This window comes from Periophthalmus magnuspinnatus, chromosome 17 (assembly GCF_009829125.3).
Source record: "Periophthalmus magnuspinnatus isolate fPerMag1 chromosome 17, fPerMag1.2.pri, whole genome shotgun sequence".
In the NCBI taxonomy this organism is placed as follows: Eukaryota; Metazoa; Chordata; class Actinopteri; order Gobiiformes; family Gobiidae; genus Periophthalmus; species Periophthalmus magnuspinnatus.
The window spans coordinates 1,227,811-1,249,719 of NC_047142.1; the positions used below are offsets into that span (position 1 = coordinate 1,227,811).

General features: G+C 42.6%; 2 protein-coding genes across 2 annotated transcripts in view; both read left to right on the forward strand.

The window, feature by feature from the left end:
- Positions 1-1,595: 1,595 nt before the first annotated feature.
- Positions 1,596-8,385, forward strand: fcer1gl (Fc receptor, IgE, high affinity I, gamma polypeptide like). The gene is made up of 5 exons (XM_033982718.2): positions 1,596-1,653; positions 2,458-2,547; positions 4,939-4,974; positions 6,834-6,945; positions 7,478-8,385. Exons 2-5 carry the CDS (start codon positions 2,458-2,460, stop codon positions 7,492-7,494), a joined length of 255 nt encoding a protein of 84 aa, XP_033838609.1. The 5' UTR covers positions 1,596-1,653; the 3' UTR covers positions 7,495-8,385.
- Positions 8,386-11,286: 2,901 nt separating this feature from the next.
- nectin4b (nectin cell adhesion molecule 4b) overlaps positions 11,287-21,909 on the forward strand; it is a 28,219-nt gene continuing 17,596 nt past the window's right edge. The window contains exons 1-3 of the mRNA XM_033983074.2: positions 11,287-11,641; positions 18,856-19,056; positions 20,002-20,169. Coding sequence (XP_033838965.1) covers positions 11,590-11,641; positions 18,856-19,056; positions 20,002-20,169 — 421 coding nt within the window. The 5' untranslated portion in view covers positions 11,287-11,589. The remainder of the gene's footprint in view (positions 11,642-18,855; positions 19,057-20,001; positions 20,170-21,909) is intronic.

Here is a 21,909-nt window from a genome sequence, read left to right on the forward strand (position 1 = left end):
AAAATCTAAATTATTATTGTGAGCGAACTCGCCTCTCCACAGATCTGAATTAGGTGGCCCGGGGACCTGCTTGTTTCCATGGAAATAGACACAAGTACCTTGAAATATCATTTTGCATGTTTCAATGAGAGGTGTATTTTTTGGTATTGGCTAATTCATTATTACAGAACAGGCTCGCCTCGCCACAGATCTGAACTGGAACTTGGTCAAAGGCAAAGCATCAAGAAAAGAATCAGACAAGAATTCACCACAAAAGGTACAAAGTGAACTTTAAAATATCTAACCACATAGACCACATCAAAACTGGGACTAAAACAGAACTAAACCAGGACTGGACCAGAGCAGGACCAGAGCAGGACCAGAACAGGACCAGAACAGAGCAGGACCAGAGCAGGACCAGAGCAGGACCAGAACAGGACCAGAGCAGGACCAGAGCAGGACCAGAGCAGGACCAGAACAGGACCAGAGCAGGACCAGAACAGGACCAGAGCAGGACCAGAGCAGGACCAGAGCAGGACCAGAACAGGACCAGAGCAGGACCAGAGCAGGACCAGAACAGGACCAGAGCAGGACCAGAGCAGGACCAGAACAGGACCAGAGCAGGACCAGAACAGGACCAGAGCAGGACCAGAGCAGGACCAGAGCAGGACCAGAACAGGACCAGAGCAGGACCAGAGCAGGACCAGAACAGGACCAGAGCAGGTCGACATCTGGACTCAACTTGGCTCAGGAGAAGTTACACTTAATTTACTCAAGAGACTTTTTAAAGAAACTGTACTTTTCCAAGTACTTTTCTGTCGGCATACATTTACTCCACTTGACAAATACTTGTACTAAAGTACCAGTCGTGTTACTGTAGTAAAAGTGCAGTTCCTCTGAAGTACCAGTCGTGTTACTGTAGTAAAAGTGCAGTTCCTCTGAAGTACCAGTCGTGTTACTGTAGTAAAAGTGCAGTTCCTCTGAAGTACCAGTCGTGTTACTGTAGTAAAAGTGCAGTTCCTCTGAAGTACCAGTCGTGTTACTGTAGTAAAAGTGCAGTTCCTCTTCTCTCTGTGAGTCTAAAGTGTCTGGAGCTTTAACAAAATGAAATGATCTGAACATTTGTGTTTGTTCAGATTTAGTTTGGATCATTTTTGTGTCTCTGTAAATTCGACAGTTACTCTTGAAGTCACTCTTACTCGAGTACTTTTCCCAGATACTTTTTGCTTTTCTTGCATCACTTCTTGGACGACTCATGTTGTTTTTACTTGAGCAGTTTTTGTTTTTTTTTCTCTTTGCCTCTAGTTTTAAGAAACTGTTGAACATAAACGAATCAGAAAAACAAAAGTGTCTGTGTCTGTTTGGTGCAGACGTGTTTTTAACATGTTTAAAGTGTCTGTTTGGTGCAGACGTGTAACATGTTTAAAGTGTCTGTGTCTGTTTGGTGCAGACATGTAACATGTTTAAAGTGTCTGTTTGGTGCAGACGTGTAACATGTTTAAAGTGTCTGTGTTTGGTGCAGACACGTAACATGTTTAAAGTGTCTGTCTTTGTGGGCAGTGTCATATTTAGAGGAAGTGCACTTTGGACAAAGAGCCACCACTTCCTGTTTCCTCAGAAGATCTTCACCCTTGAAACTGTCGACATCATCTGCTGCCTGTGCCCGGACTCGAGGTAAACGGGACTTTATGAGTTTATTTTGTATTTATAAAGACACACTGTGTAACTTTACAGGGACGCTTTACTTGTTTCCATAGCGATGCCGTTTCTTTGCCTTGAATGTCCCACAGTTCGGCTTTAAACTTACAGGTCAATACAAACTCCTGTAATTTAATAAATGCACAAAAGATAAGTTTAATGCCATACTGCGGAACATTCCAGGCATAAAAACATCAAGATACAAGTTACACAGAGGTGAACTCATCGGCCGCCATAAAAGTTACACAGTGCAGCTTTAAAGGAAGTTACAGATGAACTGGACAAAAGTGTGATTAATATAAAATTAGAGCAAATTCACCAGTAAAATATTAAAGAAAATCTCTGAATAAGTGACATTATTATTATTATTATTATTATTATTATTATTATTATTATTATTATCTGTTTTTGTCTGTTTTTAAAGTCTGGCTCTTTATTAAAGTGTTAACACATGTTGTGTGTGTGAGTGTTGCAGTGCGCCGCTGCACAGATCTGACGTGTATCTTGATCAGGTCGTGTCTCGTCTCCAGAAAAAATGTTTTAAGTGTTAAGGTGTAGCACAGAGACGTTAGGGGTCTAAACCGGGTCTAAACCGGGACTAAACCAGGACTAAACCGGGTCTAAACCGGGACTAAACCAGGACTAAACCGGGTCTAAACCGGGACTAAACCAGGACTAAACCGGGACTAAACCAGGACTAAACCGGGACTAAACCAGGTCTAAACCGGGTCTAAACCAGGACGTGCACATATGAACCTTTTTCACGTCTTTATTTCTCAGATGCTCGTTGAAATGAATTACTGTTACATTCTGGACGGGATCCTCCTCCTGTACGGACTCATCCTGACAGTGATGTACTGCAGACTGAGGGTGAGGATACTTCATACACGCAGTACATGTACACACAGTACATGTACACACACAGTACATGTACACACAGTACATGTACACACAGTACATGTACACACAGTACATGTACACACAGTACATGTACACACACAGTACATGTACACACAGTACATGTACACACAGTACATGTACACACAGTACATGTACACACAGTACATGTACACACACAGTACATGTACACACAGTACATGTACACACAGTACATGTACACACAGTACATGTACACACAGTACATGTGTCTAAACCTGCACAGGCCCATCACACACATCACATACAACTGTGTATCTGACACTTTAGTAATCTAATTACTCCAGAAATCAGATTATAATCAGATTTTGAAACATAATTTCAGACTATTTTCAACAAACACGTCAAAAATCTCATTTATCGTCTTGTTTCTGGAGAATCAGATTATGGAGCTCAACAAAGAAACACAAAGAACCTGCTCTGGCTCCAAAAGAACATTTTACATCAACATATAACACCCCTGACCCCTGACCCCTAACACCTAACACCTAACAACTAAACCCTAACCCCTGACCCTGACCTCTGACCCTCCCCATCATCTGAACACAGAGCTCTTTTTTATTTCTTACTGTTTCAGTCAGATCCATCGGCTCAAAGTGAGGAGGAAACTTTAACTAAAACACAAAATCCAACATGTTCACACAGTCCTGGTCACACAGTCCTGTTCACACAGTCCTCTTCACACAGTCCTGGTCACACAGTCCTGTTCACACAGTCCTCTTCACACAGTCCTGTTCACACAGTCCTCTTCACACAGTCCTGTGCACACAGTCCTGTGCACGCAGTCCTGGTCACACAGTCCTGTTCACACAGTCCTCTTCACACAGTCCTGGTCACACAGTCCTCTTCACACAGTCCTCTTCACACAGTCCTGGTCACACAGTCCTGTGCACACAGTCCTGGTCACACAGTCCTGTGCACACAGTCCTCTTCACACAGTCCTGTGCACACAGTGGGGCTGTTCTGTTTCTTTGACCAAAAGCTCAAAGTATTTTCTGGTAACAGGAACTCACAGCTTCATCAAAACCACAGGAAATGATTCTTCTTTTTTTGAGCTGTGCATTTACCACCAAAGAGACGCATCATTCAAAAGAAAAGCATTTAAAAATAAAACAGAAAATAAACAGAAAATAAACCATAAACTGTTCAGAGTTTCAAACATTTTCAGTCAGTTAAATGTTTTAGTCCAGACACATCAGACTCAGGCGAACGGGCCAAGTTTGGCCCTCGATATAATGATATTTGGCCCATGAGATCATATCAAACGTGTTAGAGCCGCTCCCCCGCCGCGCCAGAGCACGCACCGCTAATACTACCAATCCCAGAATGCTTTGCCCCAGCCCCGGCTCCTGTCGCCTCAGATTTAATCCTCTTCAGAAAAACACTGATGTTTTTAGAATTTTTCAATAAATATTTAGTTTGGTCGAGACTTAGTCCCAGTTTTAAATTTTTTTTAAATTCTGTGAATTTGAGTTGAGTCCTCGTTATACTAAAACTACTGTCCAAATGTCCCCGTTATACTAAAACTACTGTCCAAATGTCCCCGTTATACTAAAACTACTGTCCAAATGTCCCCGTTATACTAAAACTACTGTCCAAATGTCCCCATGACACTAAAACTATTAAATGTAAATAATGTCCATTTCAGCAGCAGTGACACAAACTGTGACAAACATTTTAAAACAGGAACAAGTTTGTTCATTTTTAGTCTCCATTTTGAGGATCTCGAAACTGTCACCATCTTTAAACCTCTGAGTGTGAGTTACGTCAGTGTGTCCACTGTGTCCAGTGTGTCCAGTGTGTCCAGTGTGTCCACTGTGTCCAGTGTGTCCACTGTGTCCAGTGTGTCCAGTGTGTCCAGTGTGTCCACTGTGTCCAGTGTGTCCACTGTGTCCAGTGTGTCCAGTGTGTCCACTGTGTCCACTGTGTCCAACACTGGACGGCTTATTTAAAGAAACACACATCACTAATGAGACATCTGAACATTTTTTCTTTGTATTTGTCCAGTACAAACACTGTGACCTGGATCCACACACACTTTTACACACACTTTTACACACACTTTTACACACACTTTTGCACACTCTGAGGACGTGAGTCTGGAGAATCTCCCAGAGTTCAGACGGACGTGATTGACAAGTGGATTAGCCAATCAGAGACACACATGGACCGTCCATATCAAAACAAATACAGACAAAAATATGACAGAGTGAAAAACATGGAGGATTTGTGCAGAATCAGAGAAACACAACTGTCTGGCAGATTATGAGTGTTTAATATTGAGCTGTTTTAATGTTTTTAATGTTTTTAATGTTTTTGTGACAGATTCAAACCCGAAAGAAAGAAGCCACCTGCACTCAGGTAAAACACAACACACACACACCCAAACACCCCCACATGCAAACACATGCAAACACACACACACATATATATATGTGATATATATATATATATATATATATATATATATACACACACAAGTGCACCCCCACACACACACACACTGTCACTGTTTCCAGTGAGTTTCGTGTCACACTCTTCCTCTTCCTCTCACGCAGCTCACAGTAAACACATACTTTCCATTTGAAAACATTCATCTTTTAGATAAGAAAATAACAAATAACTCTTATTTGTCCCAATGGGGAAATTCCAGTGTTGTAACACAAAGTTCAACAACATCATAAGAACAGAAATATGCAATAAAATCATCTAAATATACACTTACAGTGGTAATACAGCTGAAACCAGGAGTTATATACACTTTATTAAACAACACACACTTTTTTCTCTCTGTCTGACATGAAATCAGACTAAACTTTTTCTGTTTTAGGTCAATTTGGATTAACAAAATTATTTCTATTTGTTAAATGTCAGAATAATGAGGAGGATTTTTACTACTTAAATTGGAAGTTTACACACAGTGAGATTATTATGACTTTAATACTTTTTATACTTTAAACAATTTAGTAAAACTCAGATGATGATGTCATGTCTTTAGAAGCTTCTGATTGGTTTATTGACACATTTGAGTTCATTAGAGACAAACCTGTGGATGTGTCTGAAGCTCACCTGAAACACTCTGCTTCTTTGTGTAACATCATGAGAAAGTCAAAATAAATCAGCCAAAATATCATGAAGTGAACTGTGGACCTGCTCAAGTCTGGTTCATCCTCGGTGCAGTTTCCTCCTGAAGGAGCCACGTTCATCTGTTCAATTAAACACGAGTATAAAGACCATGGGACTGTCCAGCGTCACACCGCTCAGGAAGGACACGTGTCCCAGAGACGAACGAGCTTTGGTCTGAAATGATCAACACAAGAACAAAAGAAAAAGACCTGGAGAAGAAGCTGCTGAAGCTGTAAGAGTGTGTCATTATCCACAGTGAAACGAGGACTGAGGACATGGACTGAAAGGACACTCTGCAGGAAGAAGACATGACTCCAAAAGACACAGAAAAAAGGACACTCTGCAGGAAGAAGACATGACTCCAAAAGACACAGAAAAAAGGACACTCTGCAGGAAGAAGAGGCTTAAGGATAACAAAGAGGCTTAAGGATAACAAAGAGGCTTAAGGATAACAAAGAGGCTTAAGGATAACAAAGAGGTTTAAGGATAACAAAGTGACTTAAGGATAACAAAGTCAATGTTCTGGAGTGTCCATCACAAAGTCCTGATCTCAGTCCTGTTGAAAATGTATGAACAGACCTGAAAAGGCCTGTGCGAGTGAGACGGACACAAACTGGACTCAGTTACACCAGTTCTGTCTGGACGAATGGGACAAAACTCCAGACAACTATTGTGAGAAGTTTGTGGAAGGAAATCAAAACATTTGACCCAAGTCACACAGTTTAAAGACAATGGGACAAATACTAATGAAATGTGTGTAAACTTCTGACTTTGAAGAAAGTTATAAAAAATTGTCTAAGAATCCTTCTCTCATTATTCTGACATTTAACAAATAGAAATAACTTTATTAATCCAAACTGACATAAACCAGGAAAAGTTCAGTCTGATTCATGTCGGACAAAGAGGATAAAGCAAATGTGTCTTTTTATATAGTGTGTGTAAACGTCTGGTTTCACCTGTAAACCCCACGTCCTACTGACTGTGTCATGTGACCTCTGTGTGTCATGTGACCTCTGTGACCTCTGTGACCTCTGTGACCTCTGTGAGCGTCCCGGTGTCTAAGGTTCCTGTGTGTTTGTGTCCACACTTTGCAGAAGCAGGCCCCTGAGGGAGGCATCTATGCGGTGAGACATCTCTCTGTTGTCATTAAAAAGCTCTTTAAAAAGGCTCGCGACCACCAGGGGGCAGTGTACGCCGCTCCGCATGGTAAAGCCTCCTCTGTCTTCTGAATATTTAGGGGTGGGTGATAAATACAGACAATATGAAATGAGTGACAGGTGGAACCAACCAACCACAGTGAAGTGAAACCTCAAAGAAGCAGCAGAATCACATTAAAGACACGACACGATAGAGATAAATGTATTTGAATGTCACAGGAGAGAGAGATTCACCATCACACTTCAGTTTAGTGACATTAGAAACATCCAGGAGCATTTGAGACACTGAAATCTGAACTGTTAAAGTAAAACAAGGACTTAGGCAGAATAAGAACCCAAACAGAAGACAAGTCCTCCTGCTGACCAGGTTAGAACTAGAAGTAGATACTGAAACACTTGGATCAGATATCGGTTTACAAATATTGTTTCAGTCGATATCCTGTTTGGACATAATCATCGATGTCGCTCAGAAAATGTTTGAACTTTTATTGACACAAACTGTTCTGTGGTTCCCTGAGGCACAGCTCCACTTTTGGCTCCGTCGTGTTGGGCGATACTTTCACACTGTGGTTGTGTTTTAGGGTCTGACTTCGCCTAACACCGACACGTACGAGACCATCCGCGTGGACAAGACGCCCATCGTGTGAAACAGCCTGCTTCAGCGCTTCTCTTCTGTCTGTTTTATCTGTTTATAATGTTAGTGAGAGGAAGAAGTGCTTCAGAACGTGCTTCAGTGTTCAACAGAAGTGTGAAGTTCAATTCCGGCCTGTGCATCGACTTTTTATGATTAAAGCTCCTGTCACACAAAACTGTACTGCAGTGACATGTTATAATACTGTTTTTACTGTTAAAACATCAGGAGTTGTGTTTTGTTTCATTCACATGTTTGAGTCACTTTATTATTAGTCTGTAACATCTACAAAGCTCAAAATGCGACGTTCCACCTTGTGATGTCATCAAGTGGTCGTTTTAGTGAACAGCTCCTTTTACCTTTAGTTCAGAAGAGATTTTTTTCAATTCCAGAGCTGAAATGATCCAAATGATTCTAGAAATGTGGAGTTTAAAAACACAGTGGAGCACTTCCTGTATCACCACATGATGACATCACAAGGTGGAACAGAGCGTTTTCAGTTATAAATCTGCAGGTTTGTGTGTTAAACATGTGAGAATGAAACAAAACACAACTCCAGGTCTGTGTGTGACGAGGAAACAACATCAGAACAGACCAGAGTCATGTGGGTCGTTCAAAATGTAAATGAATCATTTTCAGTTTTTTTTTCATTCACTTTGATGATTTGGACCCAGATGAACACGTCACCTTTTGCTGCAAACGTATTTTTTCAGACTAACATCGATTGTGCCACTAATATTTTATCTTTAGTTTAATTTGTGGAGGTTTCTTCATGTTTTCTCGTGTTTTGAAGCCAGTGCAATGTAAGAAGCACTAAATGAATGCATGTAGTTATAAATAAAAGCTTGGGGCAAATGGAACAATGTGGTCACAGTTTGTACGTGTGAAAAAGGTCAGAGGTCACACTTTCTGTCAGATAAAGACAGGAACAGGAAATCCAAACTTTGTCTCAGATAAGCAAAGAAACAGGACGTCCAAACATGGCGTCAGATAAGAAAACAAACAGGAAACAGTCCAAACATGTCACAAAAATAAAGACAGTGAATGTGGCGCCTCCTCTAATCTGTCACTCACTTTCATTTCACAAAGACAAAGAAATAAACACAGTCATCACAAACAGCACAGTTTTACTAATTTAATGATAGAAGCAGGTGAATATGGACCAGTGGATTCAACAGATCAGTGTGTGGAGGAAAAACAACTTTGTCCAGATAAACTCAGACAAGACTCAAGAGAAACACAGAGAAAGTGTCAGTGTCACCTCCAGTGTCTCTAAAACAACTCAGGAGAGAAATCTAGAGGTAATAATGGACTCAGACTTGAACTTTAACAGCCACATCAAATCAATAACATCTGCAGCTTTTTACATCTAAAAACATCAAAAATCAAAGGTAAACTGTCAAAACCAGACTCAGAGACTTATCCTGTGTTTGTGTCCAGTAGATTAGACGACTGTAATGTCCTGATCACTGGACTCTCCAAACGAGCCACAGAACAGAACATCCAGAACATCCAGAACATCCAGAACATCCAGAACATCCAGAACATCCAGAACACTGCTGCTCGGGTCAGGACTAGAACCAGGAAGTACTTCACACATGTGTCCTGTGGCTCCTGTGGCTCCTGTGGCTCAGAGACTTTAAAGCAGCTCAGTGTGAACAAGTCTCTCCATGGACCAGCACCAAAGAACATCTCCCACATGAGCCACAAGAACCATCTCACACGAGGAGGACTTCAGGGACCGGCCTCCTGATGAAGACCTGATTCAGTCCTGGTTCAGTCCTGGTCTAGTCCTGGTTCAGTCCTGGTTTAGTCCTGGTTCAGTCCTGGTTTAGTCCTGGTTTAGTCCTGGTTCAGTCCTGGTTCAGTCCTGGTCCAGTCCTGGTTTAGTCCTGGTTCAGTCCTGGTTCAGACCTGGTTCAGTCCTGGTCTAGTCCTGGTTCAGTCCTGGTTCAGTCCTGGTTCAGTCCTGGTTCAGTCCTGGTTCAGTCCTGGTTTAGTCCTGGTTCAGTCCTGGTTCAGTCCTGGTTTAGTCCTGGTTCAGTCCTGGTTTAGTCCTGGTCTAGTCCTGGTTTAGTCCTGGTTTAGTCCTGGTCTAGTCCTGGTCTAGTCCTGGTTTAGTCCTGACTCTTTCTTCCTGTAGATGTGACTCAGGCCTGGACTGTGACGTGTTTAAATTCTCAGTTCTGTTTTGTTGCTGTGAGTTTTATTCTGCACTTTTCTCTTTTAATGTCACTTTTATGATGATTATTTATGTTCTGATCTGTTGTGTTGAGATTTTAATGTATTTCTTATTCCGTAAAACACTTTTAATTACTTTGTAGGAATTGTGCTGTACAAATAAACTCGCCATGCCTTGTAGTAGTAGTAGTAGTGGTAGTATTAGTAGTATTAGTAGTATTAGTAGTAGTAGTAGTAGCAGTAGTAGTAGTAGTAGTATTAGTAGTATTAGTAGTAGTAGTAGTAGTTCTGCTGCTGCTTCATGTTTCCTGATCTCAGATTATGGAAGGCTCAGTTTGTGTTTGTACCACCAGGGGGCATCACTCTGCTTTGTGTGGGGTAATAATGGGTCTCACTACAGCGGCTCACCCTGTTTTGCCCCAGGACATGAGCAGAACAACAATACTTTAACGACCAACTGTCACTCATTTGCATATTGGACATGTTTTCACAAACTCATTTAAGGAGAACATGCATCGTATCACTGTAGTTTAAGGAGAACATGCACATGGTGTTGCTGTAGTTTAAGGAGAACATGCATCATGGTGTTTCTGTGGCGTCTGATTGGCTCGTGTGTTTTGATTGACAGCTCTGTTGTTTTTTCTGGCCTCACGCAGCACAGTTTATTTTAAAAAGGTGTGTCATTTATTTTGTTTTGTTTTTCAACAGGAAAATCAGAGATATATTTAAAGCTGCACTGTGGAACTTCGCTGGCTAAAACATGCGATGTACTAGTAGTAGTAGTAGTAGTAGTAGTAGTAGTAGTAGTACTTCTTTAAATGCCAAAACATAGTGTGTAAAACATGCATTCTTACTCTAAGTTGTGTCGCCTCTCCACAGATCTGACTTCCATGCATATAAATCGGTTAAATAAATAAGTTTTACTAATGTCACTGTTTTTGTACACAGAGACTTTGACTCAGGCTGCCCTGTAGGCTCGTGTAGGCTCGTGTTTGACTCAGGCTGCGCAGTAGGCTCGTGTAGGCTCGTGTTTCATCGCCTATGGTTGTTGTAAATGTGATTAAATACGAGTTTAATACTTGATCTTACCTGACATGGATCTGTAGGACATGTAAAATAGACCTACATGACAGATGTGGTTGAAATGGGACTGCATTACAGGCCTGTTAGCATTAGCTTTGTCCTTTTGTATTCACTTCTTAGCATTAGCCTAGTCCTTTTGTATTCATTTGCTAGCATTAGCCTTGTCCTTTTGTAGTCATCTGTTAGCATTTGCCTTGTCTTTTTATAGTCACTTGTTAGCATTAGCCTTGTCCTTTTGTAGTCATTTATTAGCATTACCCTCTTCCTTGTGTATTTCCATGTTAGCATTAGCGTTTTCCTTATGTAGCTTTGTTAGCTTGGTGTATTTTCTGTCTGTTTCAGACTTGTGCTTCTCCACGTGTCAAACTGTAAACAGAGGCTCTTCTGTTTGAAAATAGCAGCATAAAGACACCTGCGCAGGGGGCGGGGCTTCAGTCACAGATGTCAGGGGGCGGGGCTTGAGTCACAGGTGTCAGTGTTCACCTGCGCGCGTGCAGTCTGCTCGTGTCCTGCGGGGACTACGGACGTGTCACTTTAGTTTTTTTTGACACATTTGCGCATTTCTCGGGTTTTGTTTTCTGTAGATGCGCGTTTTTTTAGCGCGTGGCTCACTCTGGGATCGCGGACTGAAGTTTCTTTGGTTTGACTGAGATTTTGAGACGAACTTTCCCTGAAACTTTGAACTTTAAACCATGAGACGCGCGCGGAGGTGTTAAAGGAGCCGTGAGTCCAGAGGGAGCCGCGAGTCCAGAGGGAGCCGCGAGTCCAGAGGGAGCCGAGTCTAGATTCGTTTCGACGATGGATTTGTTCAGGATTAAAGTGAAATCGTTTCTCCTGCTTCTGTTTCACGGTGAGTTTGTCTCCGCTTCACAAACTTTAAACTTTTATGTCCGAGTGTTTCTGGTTAAACGTTTGAGGCTCGTTTCTCTCGTGTTGTTCTTCATCTTTTAGTTTCTTGATTGTGTTTGTTCTTTATTTTGTCCCTCGCGGTGCCTCGTTTTTCCAGGTCAAAGGTCGTGTTTTATTTTAGGTCTTCGTGTATTTTTTTTTTTTTTAGTTCTTTTTCTTTTCACTGTTGAGTTTAAACTGTTTTAAATCCGCTTCAGTTTGTTCTAAAGTCAGGTTTACACAGACTCAGGGGCCCCGGTCGCACACTCTGGGGCCCCGGTCACACACTCTGGGGCCCCGGTCACACACTCTGGGGCCCCGGTCACACACTCTGGGGCCCCGGTCGCACACTCTGGGGCCCCGGTCGCACACTCTGGGGCCCCTGTCACACACTCTGGGGCCCCGGTCACACACTCTGGGGCCCCTGTCACACACTGAGCTGATTCACAAAACGGCCGTGTCCCTGTTTCTCGTCGCTCCAGTGTTTGTTTAATGTGACTATCAGCTGCACCAGGTGTTAAATAAAGAGGCTAAAACAGCAGAGGAGCAGAGAAATGAAATAAATACAAAAAAATTATGATAAACTGGAATTAGTTTAGTGTTTATGCTAGTGCTAGCTTTAGCTTTAACTTTAGCCTCGTCTCAGCGTCACAAACTTTGAAGACTCAGTGTCTGTGATTCGTTGATCAGCCTCATGAGATTCAGGTTTGATTTAGATTTAGATTTTCTTGAGTAAATATTCGTGATGTTGAGCTGACGTCAGTTGTTCACGTGTCAGAGCTCCGCCCCTGGACCTGGAGCGTGGACAGTTTATGGACAGACGTGTGTCCAGAGACACTTTACAGGTGTGTGTTTATGGACAGGCCTCATGTCCAGAGTCTGTCCCTGAGCTGCAGAGGCTGCACTAGCTCTGGGGTTTAGTGACTGTTCAGATCATAGACGTGTTTTAGTTTAGTTTTCAGGACTAAGACTCTGGTTTCTGATGAATAAACATCTTGAGAAGCAAAACACCAAATTATAACAAACTTGTCCTTTATGTCCCATGTTTGGTCACAGAATAAATGAGCTTTACTCTTCTGTTTGAGTTATTATAGAATTTTGAGGCCCTGAATCTGGACACAGCGTGATCCTGGTCCTGGTCTTGGTCTCGGTCTCAGTCTCGGTCTCGGTCTTGTTGTCAGTCTTGTTCTCGTTCTCGGTCGTGTTTGTGGCGTTTGTTTTAATCGATTTATTTTTCCTGTATTTATCGTCCTTCTTCTTCTGCAGTGATGTTTCTCTGAGTTTGTTCCATGTGCAGATAAAGGTCTGACCCTCAGATCCTCGTTTCCTGTCGTTGACTCTTTTGACACTTTTGTCTCAAACTGAAACTCGATGTGGTGAAGCTGCACACGCTTCAGAGATGAGCCTCGTGTGATTAAAGTGTCTGAACTGGCATCGCGTGACACGGCGAGAAAATGAAAGTGATTTGTTCAATTCCAGCCTCACTGTGTGTGTGTGTGTGTGTGTGTGTGTGTGGGGGGGGGGTGTATATAATATAATCACCTGCAGGATTTCATGGAAACAGTTAAAGCCACACTTCAGAACATTCTTCTGGAGATAGATGAGTTTTATTCTACACTGTGGAACATTATAGACAAAGGAACATTTCCATAGAGACAGAATAAAGAACAGTGTGTCACTTTCACTCACAGCTGTGTCCAGTGACTTTAAAGTTTCTTTTATTCTGGATCAAACCTGAAACGACTGAAGGACACGAGCTTCAGTGAACAAAATAAATCTGTTCTTTCAATTCCAGCTCCACAGATGAAGACAAGACACTTACCCCCTCGCCCCAGTGTGTGTGTGCGTGTGTGCGTCGGGGTGTGTGTGTGCATGTGTCTGTGTGTGCGTGCGGTCATGTGATCATATGGTTGCTAGGTAACAGTTTTGGTATTACCTGTCTGTTCTGTGTAGGTCGTGATGTCTACAGCCCGAGTCCAACCAGGAAGTGAAGCTATAAACTACAAAAAAACACCAGACTCTGAGTGTGTTTTGGTGAAGTGTGTGTTTTGGTGAAGTGTGCGTTTTGGTGAAGTGTGTGTGTTTTGGTGAAGTGTGTGTGTTTTGGTGAAGTGTGTGTGTTTTGGTGAAGTGTGTGTGTTTTGGTGAAGTGTGTGTTTTGGTGAAGTGTGTGTGTTTTGGTGAAGTGTGATGTGCCGTTTCCATCAGACTTTATATTTGTTTTTGTGAGAGACAATGAGATAATGAGCAGTTTGTGTCTGAGGCGTCTCACCTGAGGAACGACACTGACACCTGAACAAAAGGTGAACAAAAAGGTTCTTTAGATGTCAGCAGACACAAACCTAAACTAATGCCTCTATATTTATATTTTTAAAACTGTTGTTGATCCAAGAGGAGAATAGAACTTTGTGACGTAGATGAGTAACACAACACACACACACACACACACACGCGACTAACGTGTGTGAGCTGAAGGAGAGGAGAGTCTAACGTTTATGGGTTTAGTAATGAGCAAATCACGTCTGTGCTTAAATCAGACACACAAACTGTTGAGTTCAGATGTTTCTAATGTTTCAGTTGTTTCTTCTTGTTGAGTCTGAAGTTTTATTTGGACTGATTCATGTTTGAGTTTAATCTTTAATTCACTATTTTCAAGACGCCATTTTTTTCGATAAATCCCTGTTTTCACCTCCACTGTGCCACGCCCCCTGTGCCACGCCCCCTGTGCCACGCCCCCTGTGACACGCCCCCTGTGCCACGCCCCCTGTGACCTCCGCACTTCCTTCTCCAGTTTTATTTTCTTAATCGTTGATACTCGTAGGATTCTGCTGCGTCGCGTCGTCATTTTGGTCCAAATGTTTTAAACGTGCTGCTCTAGTGTGACGTGCCTCTGTCCATAGGGGGCGCTACAGCATGCGGCGCTTTAGTGTGACGACGTTTAGGGCGACGTCAGCTCCACTGGACACTGCAGTTTATGAACTTAATCAGCTGCAGTGTTTGTTTTATGAAGTGTTTTTAGATGAATATTGTGATTTTAAAATGTGTAAATTATAACAAAGATGAGAACCATAGAGACTCAAGCTTAATAGGACTGGTTTAACCTTTTCTCGTCTGTCTGTGTCGTATCGTCGTCTTTTTAAAGCCAGTTCAAACGGTGAAATATGTGTTTTGGTTTGTGCACCTCTGTCACCTCCTCGTGATGGAGCAGACCAGTGAGTTTTATCGGTTTGTTCCCCGCGGCGGTTTGAGAATGTGGACGTGTGACATTCTTCTGTCTGTCTTCTGTTTGAATCACAAAACCTTTCAGCACTTCCTGTTTTTGTCTCGGTCTGGCCCCTCCCTCCTTTGACTCGTGATGAGATTAAACTGATTTATCAATTACGATTAAAGCCGCAGCATTCACAAATCACATATTTTTGATTTAAGGAGGCGGGACAGGCCCAGGTGGACTAAAACAAAGCCCGTCCCGTGTGGCAGGTCAGACGGTGCAGGTCAGACGCCGCAGGTCAGGCGCCGCAGGTCAGACTCCGCAGGTCAGACGCTGCAGGTCCGTCCTCCTCTCGGACTCTGGAGTTCCACCGTGTCATTACACCAGGTCTGAGTCTGAATCAGGACCAGACCAGGACTATGTTAGACCTGTTTTAGACCTGGTTTAATCCCTGTATAATCATGTAGTGCTGTTGTTTTGTTGGGAATTATAGTCTAGTCCTGATGAAGTGCTCTATATTTAGTCCTGGTTTGGACCTGGTTTGGACCCGGTTTAGACGCGACATAGACCTGGTTTAGACCTGGTTTAGACCCGGTTTGGATGCGACATAGACCTGGTTTGGACCTGGTTTAGACCTGGTTTAGACCTGGTTTAGAGCTGGTTTAGACCTGGTTTACACTTATTTTAGACCTAGTTTAGTCCTGCTGTAGAACTCCTCTCTCTCCTCTACTCCTTTGTTTCACTTGAGTTTGTCTCTTTGTCCAAATCTGTAAACCTCTCCCCTCTCTCCCCCTGCTCTCCCCTGCTCTCCCCTGCTCTCCCCTGCTCTCTCCTGCTCTCTCCTGCTCTCTCTCCTTCTCTTCTCTTCCTCTTTCACTCCTCTCCTCCTTTGTTCCATGTGAGTCTCTTTCTGCAGGTTTTACTGAACTGTTTGCCTCTTTTATAGAAACAAAGATAAAATCTGATCAGGACACAAAAGGAGGAGACACAGCAGAAGACACGTATACACAGGACTAGACCCGGACTAGACCCGGACTAGACCCGGACTAGACCCGGACTAGACCCGGACTAGACCCGGACTAGACCCGGACTAGACCCGGACTAGACCCGGACTAGACCCGGACTAGACCCGGACTAGACCCGGACTAGTCCCAGGACTTGAGTATTTCCTCGTGCTGATGCTTGTCTGTGGTTTTCATGTGAGAGACGGACGTGTTATTTACTGTAACTCGGCTGATGAAGACATTTTGTTCATAACTTGAGAAAAAAATCACTATAAACGATCAAAAGTGTCTCAGAAAAACTGTCCCTGTGATGATCTAAAATGTCCCTGTGATGATCTAAAATGTCTCAACACCAAAGTCACAAACATCATGAAAACTCCTGTTTGTTTCTGGTGAACCATAAGTAAAAAGGTCATTATTGTGCCTTTTTCTTTAAGCGAGTTCTTTTTCTGTCCTAAGACGATTAATGTAAACCCTGTTGAGCTTGAGTCTCTATGGTTCTCATCTCTGTGGATCATTCTGTTTTACACATTTTAAATCACAATATTCATCTAAAAACACTTCAAAAAAAGAAACAAATCCTCTGACTCCTGCGTTAGGAAACTTCCCCATGTGAGCTGACGTCACCGTAAACGTCACGACAAAGCGCCACATGCTGTGGGCGTGTCACTGTGGGCGTGTCACTGTGGGCGTGTCACTGTGGGCGTGTCACTGTAAAATGGCGTCTTGAAAGTAGTGCATTAAAGATTAAACTCAAGCATGAATCAGTCCAAATAAAACTTCAGAGGCTCAACGAGAAGAAACGACTGAAACAGGAGAAACATCTGAACAGTTTGAACACGTCTGTTTAAAGCTTCACTGTGGAACATGGAGAAACATCTGAACTGAACAGCTCTGACTTAAACTGTCCCAGTTCCATTTTAAAGTCCTGGTCTAATAAGATGCTAAAGCAGAGTCTTTATTCAGTCTAATGGCTCCTCCACAGAACACGTCTTTGTTAAACCTTGTCTGTGGAGTCTGTGTGTCTCACTGTCCTGGACTGATCCATTTCAGAACAACCAGGGACATTTAAAAAAAATCACTTAGAAAAGGGAAATTTGGACCTGATCATCTGGACCGGTCAGAGTTTAGGTTTTAGATTTGACTCCTGTGGTTCAGTTAATGTTAAAGCTCCTGTGGGACTGTCTCCTGTCTCCTCCAGTGGTTTTGTTTCACATGTTTGAGTCGCACTTTATTATGAGTCTGTAACATCTACAAAGATCAAAATGCAACATTCCACCTGGTGATGTCATCAAGTGGTTTTAAAGTGAACAGCTCCTTTTACCTTTAGTTTAGTAGAGATTGGCAATTCTTGGTTTAGTCCCGGTCTAGTCCCGGTCTAGTCCCGGTCTAGTCCCGGTCTAGTCCCGGTCTAGTCCCGGTCTAGTCCCGGTTCAGTTTTCACTCTTTTATCTCAAACATTTCTCTGTTCATCGACTTGAGGCTAATCATTGACCTGTTGGTGAATGAGTGACCAGGGTCAGAGGAGGATTCAGAGGGACAAGCCTCTTCCGCTCTCACGTTTCACACTTTTATTGGCGTCCGTCGCTGAAGAAGCTTTGATCACGTTTGATAAAGTGTAAAAGTTTCAGTCTGGTCTAAATGAGATGAAGCGTCTCGTCTCTTTGTGTTTTATCGGTGTTTCAGTGTCTTTGCTGTGAAATGGGCTCTACTGTCTCACTCTGTTGTTCTCTTTGTTTCCTTTGTTTGCTTTGGGTCTGAGGATGGAGTTGTATTTAGAGGATAAGTGTCTAAGGCCCCATTTCTGTAAACAAAAGCTGTTTCCAGTTTCAGTGTTAGCGCCTCCTTCAGGAGTGACCAGGTCTGGCTGATCGTCGCAGACAAACGTCTTCACTCCAACGTTTTGTCCAGTGACAGATTTAACTTTGGCTTTTACAACATGAAATGATCTGAACATTTGTGTTTCTGGCTCATTTAGTTTGGCTCATGTTTGTGTCTTTGTGACTTCATGTTTTATTATAACTAAGATGTTTCTTTTTTACAGTTTTATTTAATTTACTGTTACTATATGTCAGAAATGTCTTTTTCAATTCAGTTTATTTCTGTAAAGCCCAAAATCGCAGCATCAGTCGTTTCTCAGGGATTCATTTTCTAACTTTCTGTTAAATCAACAATTTTATGAAAAGTGAAACAAACGTTGGTCAATAATAAATGAAAAACATAAAACAAGTGTCAGGTGTAAAAAGCAGCTCAAAAACATCTGGATACTGAGGCAATACCTCCCCTTTAATACCCCGTAGAAGTAAATACCTCCCCTTTAATACCCCGTAGAAGTAAATACCTCCCCTTTAATACCCCGTAGAAGTAAATACCTCCCCTTTAATACCCCGTAGAAGTAAATACCTCCCCTTTAATACCCCGTAGAAGTAAATACCTCCCCTTTAATACCCCGTAGAAGTAAATACCTCCCCTTTAATACCCCGTAGAAGTAAATACCTCCCCTTTAATACCCCGTAGAAGTAAATGCCTCCCCTTTAATACCCCGTAGAAGTAAATACCTCCCCTTTAATACCCCGTAGAAGTAAATACCTCCCCTTTAATACCCCGTAGAAGTAAATACCTCCCCTTTAATACCCCGTAGAAGTAAATACCTCCCCTTTAATACCCCGTAGAAGTAAATACCTCCCCTTTAATACCCCGTAGAAGTAAATGCCTCCCCTTTAATACCCCGTAGAAGTAAATGCCTCCCCTTTAATACCCCACAGAAGTAAATACCTCCTCTTTAATACCCCACAGAAGTAAATACCTCCTCTTTAATACCCCGCAGAAGTAAATACCTCCTCTTTAATACCCCGCAGAAGTAAATACTCTTGTATTTGTCCCTCCTGGTCTTAAACGTTGCTGTTCTAATGTTGGTTGTTCGAGTTGTTTGTCCTAATCTCCCGTCTCTTCATTCTTCTTCAGTGGCGTTGGTTCGTGGTGCGTTCGTGGAGCCGTCTCAGCCTCGTACGTCTCACCGCTCCCTCACAGACGCTCAGACCAGACTGCCCTGTCGGTACCAGGCGGGTCCCGACGAGAAGGTGGTCCAGGTCACATGGTACAAAGAGCTGCCAGACCAGAGCAAAGACCAAATGATCACGGCACACTTCACCGACGGACACACGGGTAAGTGCCCCGGGGCGACTGCGGCGGCGAAACTCGACAACGGAGTGTGTAGAGAATGTTACGTAATGTACAGAAGTGATCAAAATGTAATCTTATGTGCTGTCCATCAAAAGGGGGCGTGGCAAAGTCTCTCTAAACTGTTGAGTATCTCCACGTATCTGACCCAAACTGCACTCACACGACTCCACCTGCAGGGGGAGCTCATGCAAAAACTACTATTTATATACACACACGCATCATTTCCCAGCGCCTTTTTCTGCATAAAGACAGATTAAACTTGTAAATCATGAGTTTAATCTGACTTTTTACAAATAAAAACCAAAAAAAGACCAAATCTTCAGCTCAATCTGTCACTTCTGTTTTCTGTTGTCGGTAAAAGCGCACGGTTTGGAGCAGAGTGGAGGCTTTGGAGGAGAATTTGTCCTGTTATTTGTGTTGTTATTTGTGTTAACTGTTGTAGTTGTGGGGCACCTGCTAGTCTCCACTCATTGTTCTTCCCGTTTGTGTCTCGTTTGTTTCAGGTTAGAGTTTTACAAATGTAGGAGTTTTTTAACAAAAGAAAGAAAATGTAATTATAGTTATATATATACTATAGTAATAAGTTGTACAAAATTTAGTGTAAACTTGGTACATTTGCAGCTTTCTGGTCAAAAACGCCTAAATCTCAGTGTGTGCTGCAGCTTCAAGTACTATGTGACATCATGAAACACTGTTCTGATTACAGCCAGGTGCTTCTGATACAAACACCTGGTGGAACACAGGGGCGGAGTTTGAAGCGTGGAGACCTGTTAGACCAATCACACTGCTCCTTATACCTCCAGACCCCGCCCCTCCTCCAGGCTCCGCCCAGTTTAACAGCTCTTTGAAGTGTGTTTGTGGGCGGGGTTCAGGTGTGTAGTTTAAGCTCCTGACACACACACTAATGCCGTTGTGTTCCTTCTGTAGAGTTCGGTCGTTACGCCGGTCGTGTGAGGTTCGAGAGCAGCAGTCCCACTGAAAACTCCGCCCTCCTCATCCCCAGCACCGAGGTGTCCGACGAGGGAGTCTACACCTGCCACATCTCCACCTTCCCCAACGGGAACTTTGAGCGCACCATCAGCCTCACTGTGTGGAGTGAGTACTGGACGTGTCGTCACTATTTAAAACTTGATTTTGACCCTGAGGAATAGACTCCATCACCAGGGACGATATTAAAATTTAGACTCACGATTATTTTGACCAAAATTATTGAGATTAACTATAATTATTAAACCAAGGGTCACCAAAGTCACTAAAACCTCAATTACCAGACAATTTACAGGAGTCTGAGCATCACATTTACTGTTTCTTTCTTTATTGTTGCTGGAAGTAACAAAGAATGAATAATAAATGTGTCAATTATAAAACTCTTGACTAAAAAAAACACAGGAACCGACCTGAGAAAACCCCAGAAAAAGGACATGATGAAGGACATGATAAAGGACATGATAAAGGACATGATAAAGGACATGATAAAGGACATGATAAAGGACATGATAAAGGACATGATAAAGGACATAAAGGACATAAAGGACATAAAGGACATAAAGGACATGATAAAGGACATGATAAAGGACATGATAAAGGACATGCTGCATCAGCTGTTCCGCTAGCGCTAACCTAGCGATAGCAAAGTCGACACAAACACAGATTCACACAAATCCAAACTAACACAAAATACATTCAATAGTCTCATGGTGTGTTACTCACGATGGAGATTTTCAGCTCAAGTTTGTCAAACGATGCAGATGTTTGTGTCATAAATGTGCGTCTGTGAGTCGCTGGCGTGAGTCGCTGGCGTGAGTCGCTGGCGTGAGTCGCTGGCGTGAGTCGCTGGCGTGTGTTTGTGTGTGTGTACTAGTCTGTGTGTCTTATAGGTTCATTTCTGTCCTGTGTATAGGACTTCTCCGTCATGTCTGTGCAGAACAAGTCTATGAGTTTTAGTATTGATTAGTATCTGAATTTCGATGACATCTCCACTGCACGCACAACACGCACAACACGCACAACACGCACAACACGCACAACACGCACAACACGCACAACACGCACAACACGCACAACACGCACAACACACACCACACACACCTACAAAAGCCATAGATTTTTCTGACATTGTGATAAGATTTGAGGTTCATCGTGTTTAAAAATGGGCTTCTGTTTGGAGCAGTAACATTTGAGATCAGACTGAATCTGTGACATGTTTGTACACGTCTAAACTACACGACAACAAGATAATTACAGGCTTTTCCATTTATTAATTGTGCCAACTCAAACTGATTCAGTTTCGATATATTTAGAATCACTGACACCTGTGTTAACCAAAGGTTTGGCGGCAGGTGTGAGGACACGGATCACGTGTCACAGACATAATGACACAAATATGAGTTAATTACAGTGAGTCATGTTACACAACTGCTCACATCAAAGTGCTTCCTGTTGTTGTACAGTTCCTCTTGTTTTATTTCACATCCTCCTCGGCCTTTGACTCTTTGCACGAGTCTGAGTGTCGCACTTTGACCCCGTCGCACTTTGACCCCGTCGCACTTTGACCTCACGTTTGGACTCATCTTCTCAGTTTTGTTTCACTTTTCTACATAATTCCATAAATCTTACTTCATATATTTTCTGTTTTTTGGATGAATATAAAATGTAGAAAGTAGTAAAAATAGAACAAATAAAAACGCAGAATGAGGGAGTGTCCAGACTGATCCCAGCTCCGATTCTGTGTGACCGATTCAACAGCCAGATCGACTGAAACGCGAAACGGCTGAAACGGATCAAGACCCGACTCAGATCAGGACAGAAGAAGCTTGTGTTGAAACAAAGCTTTTC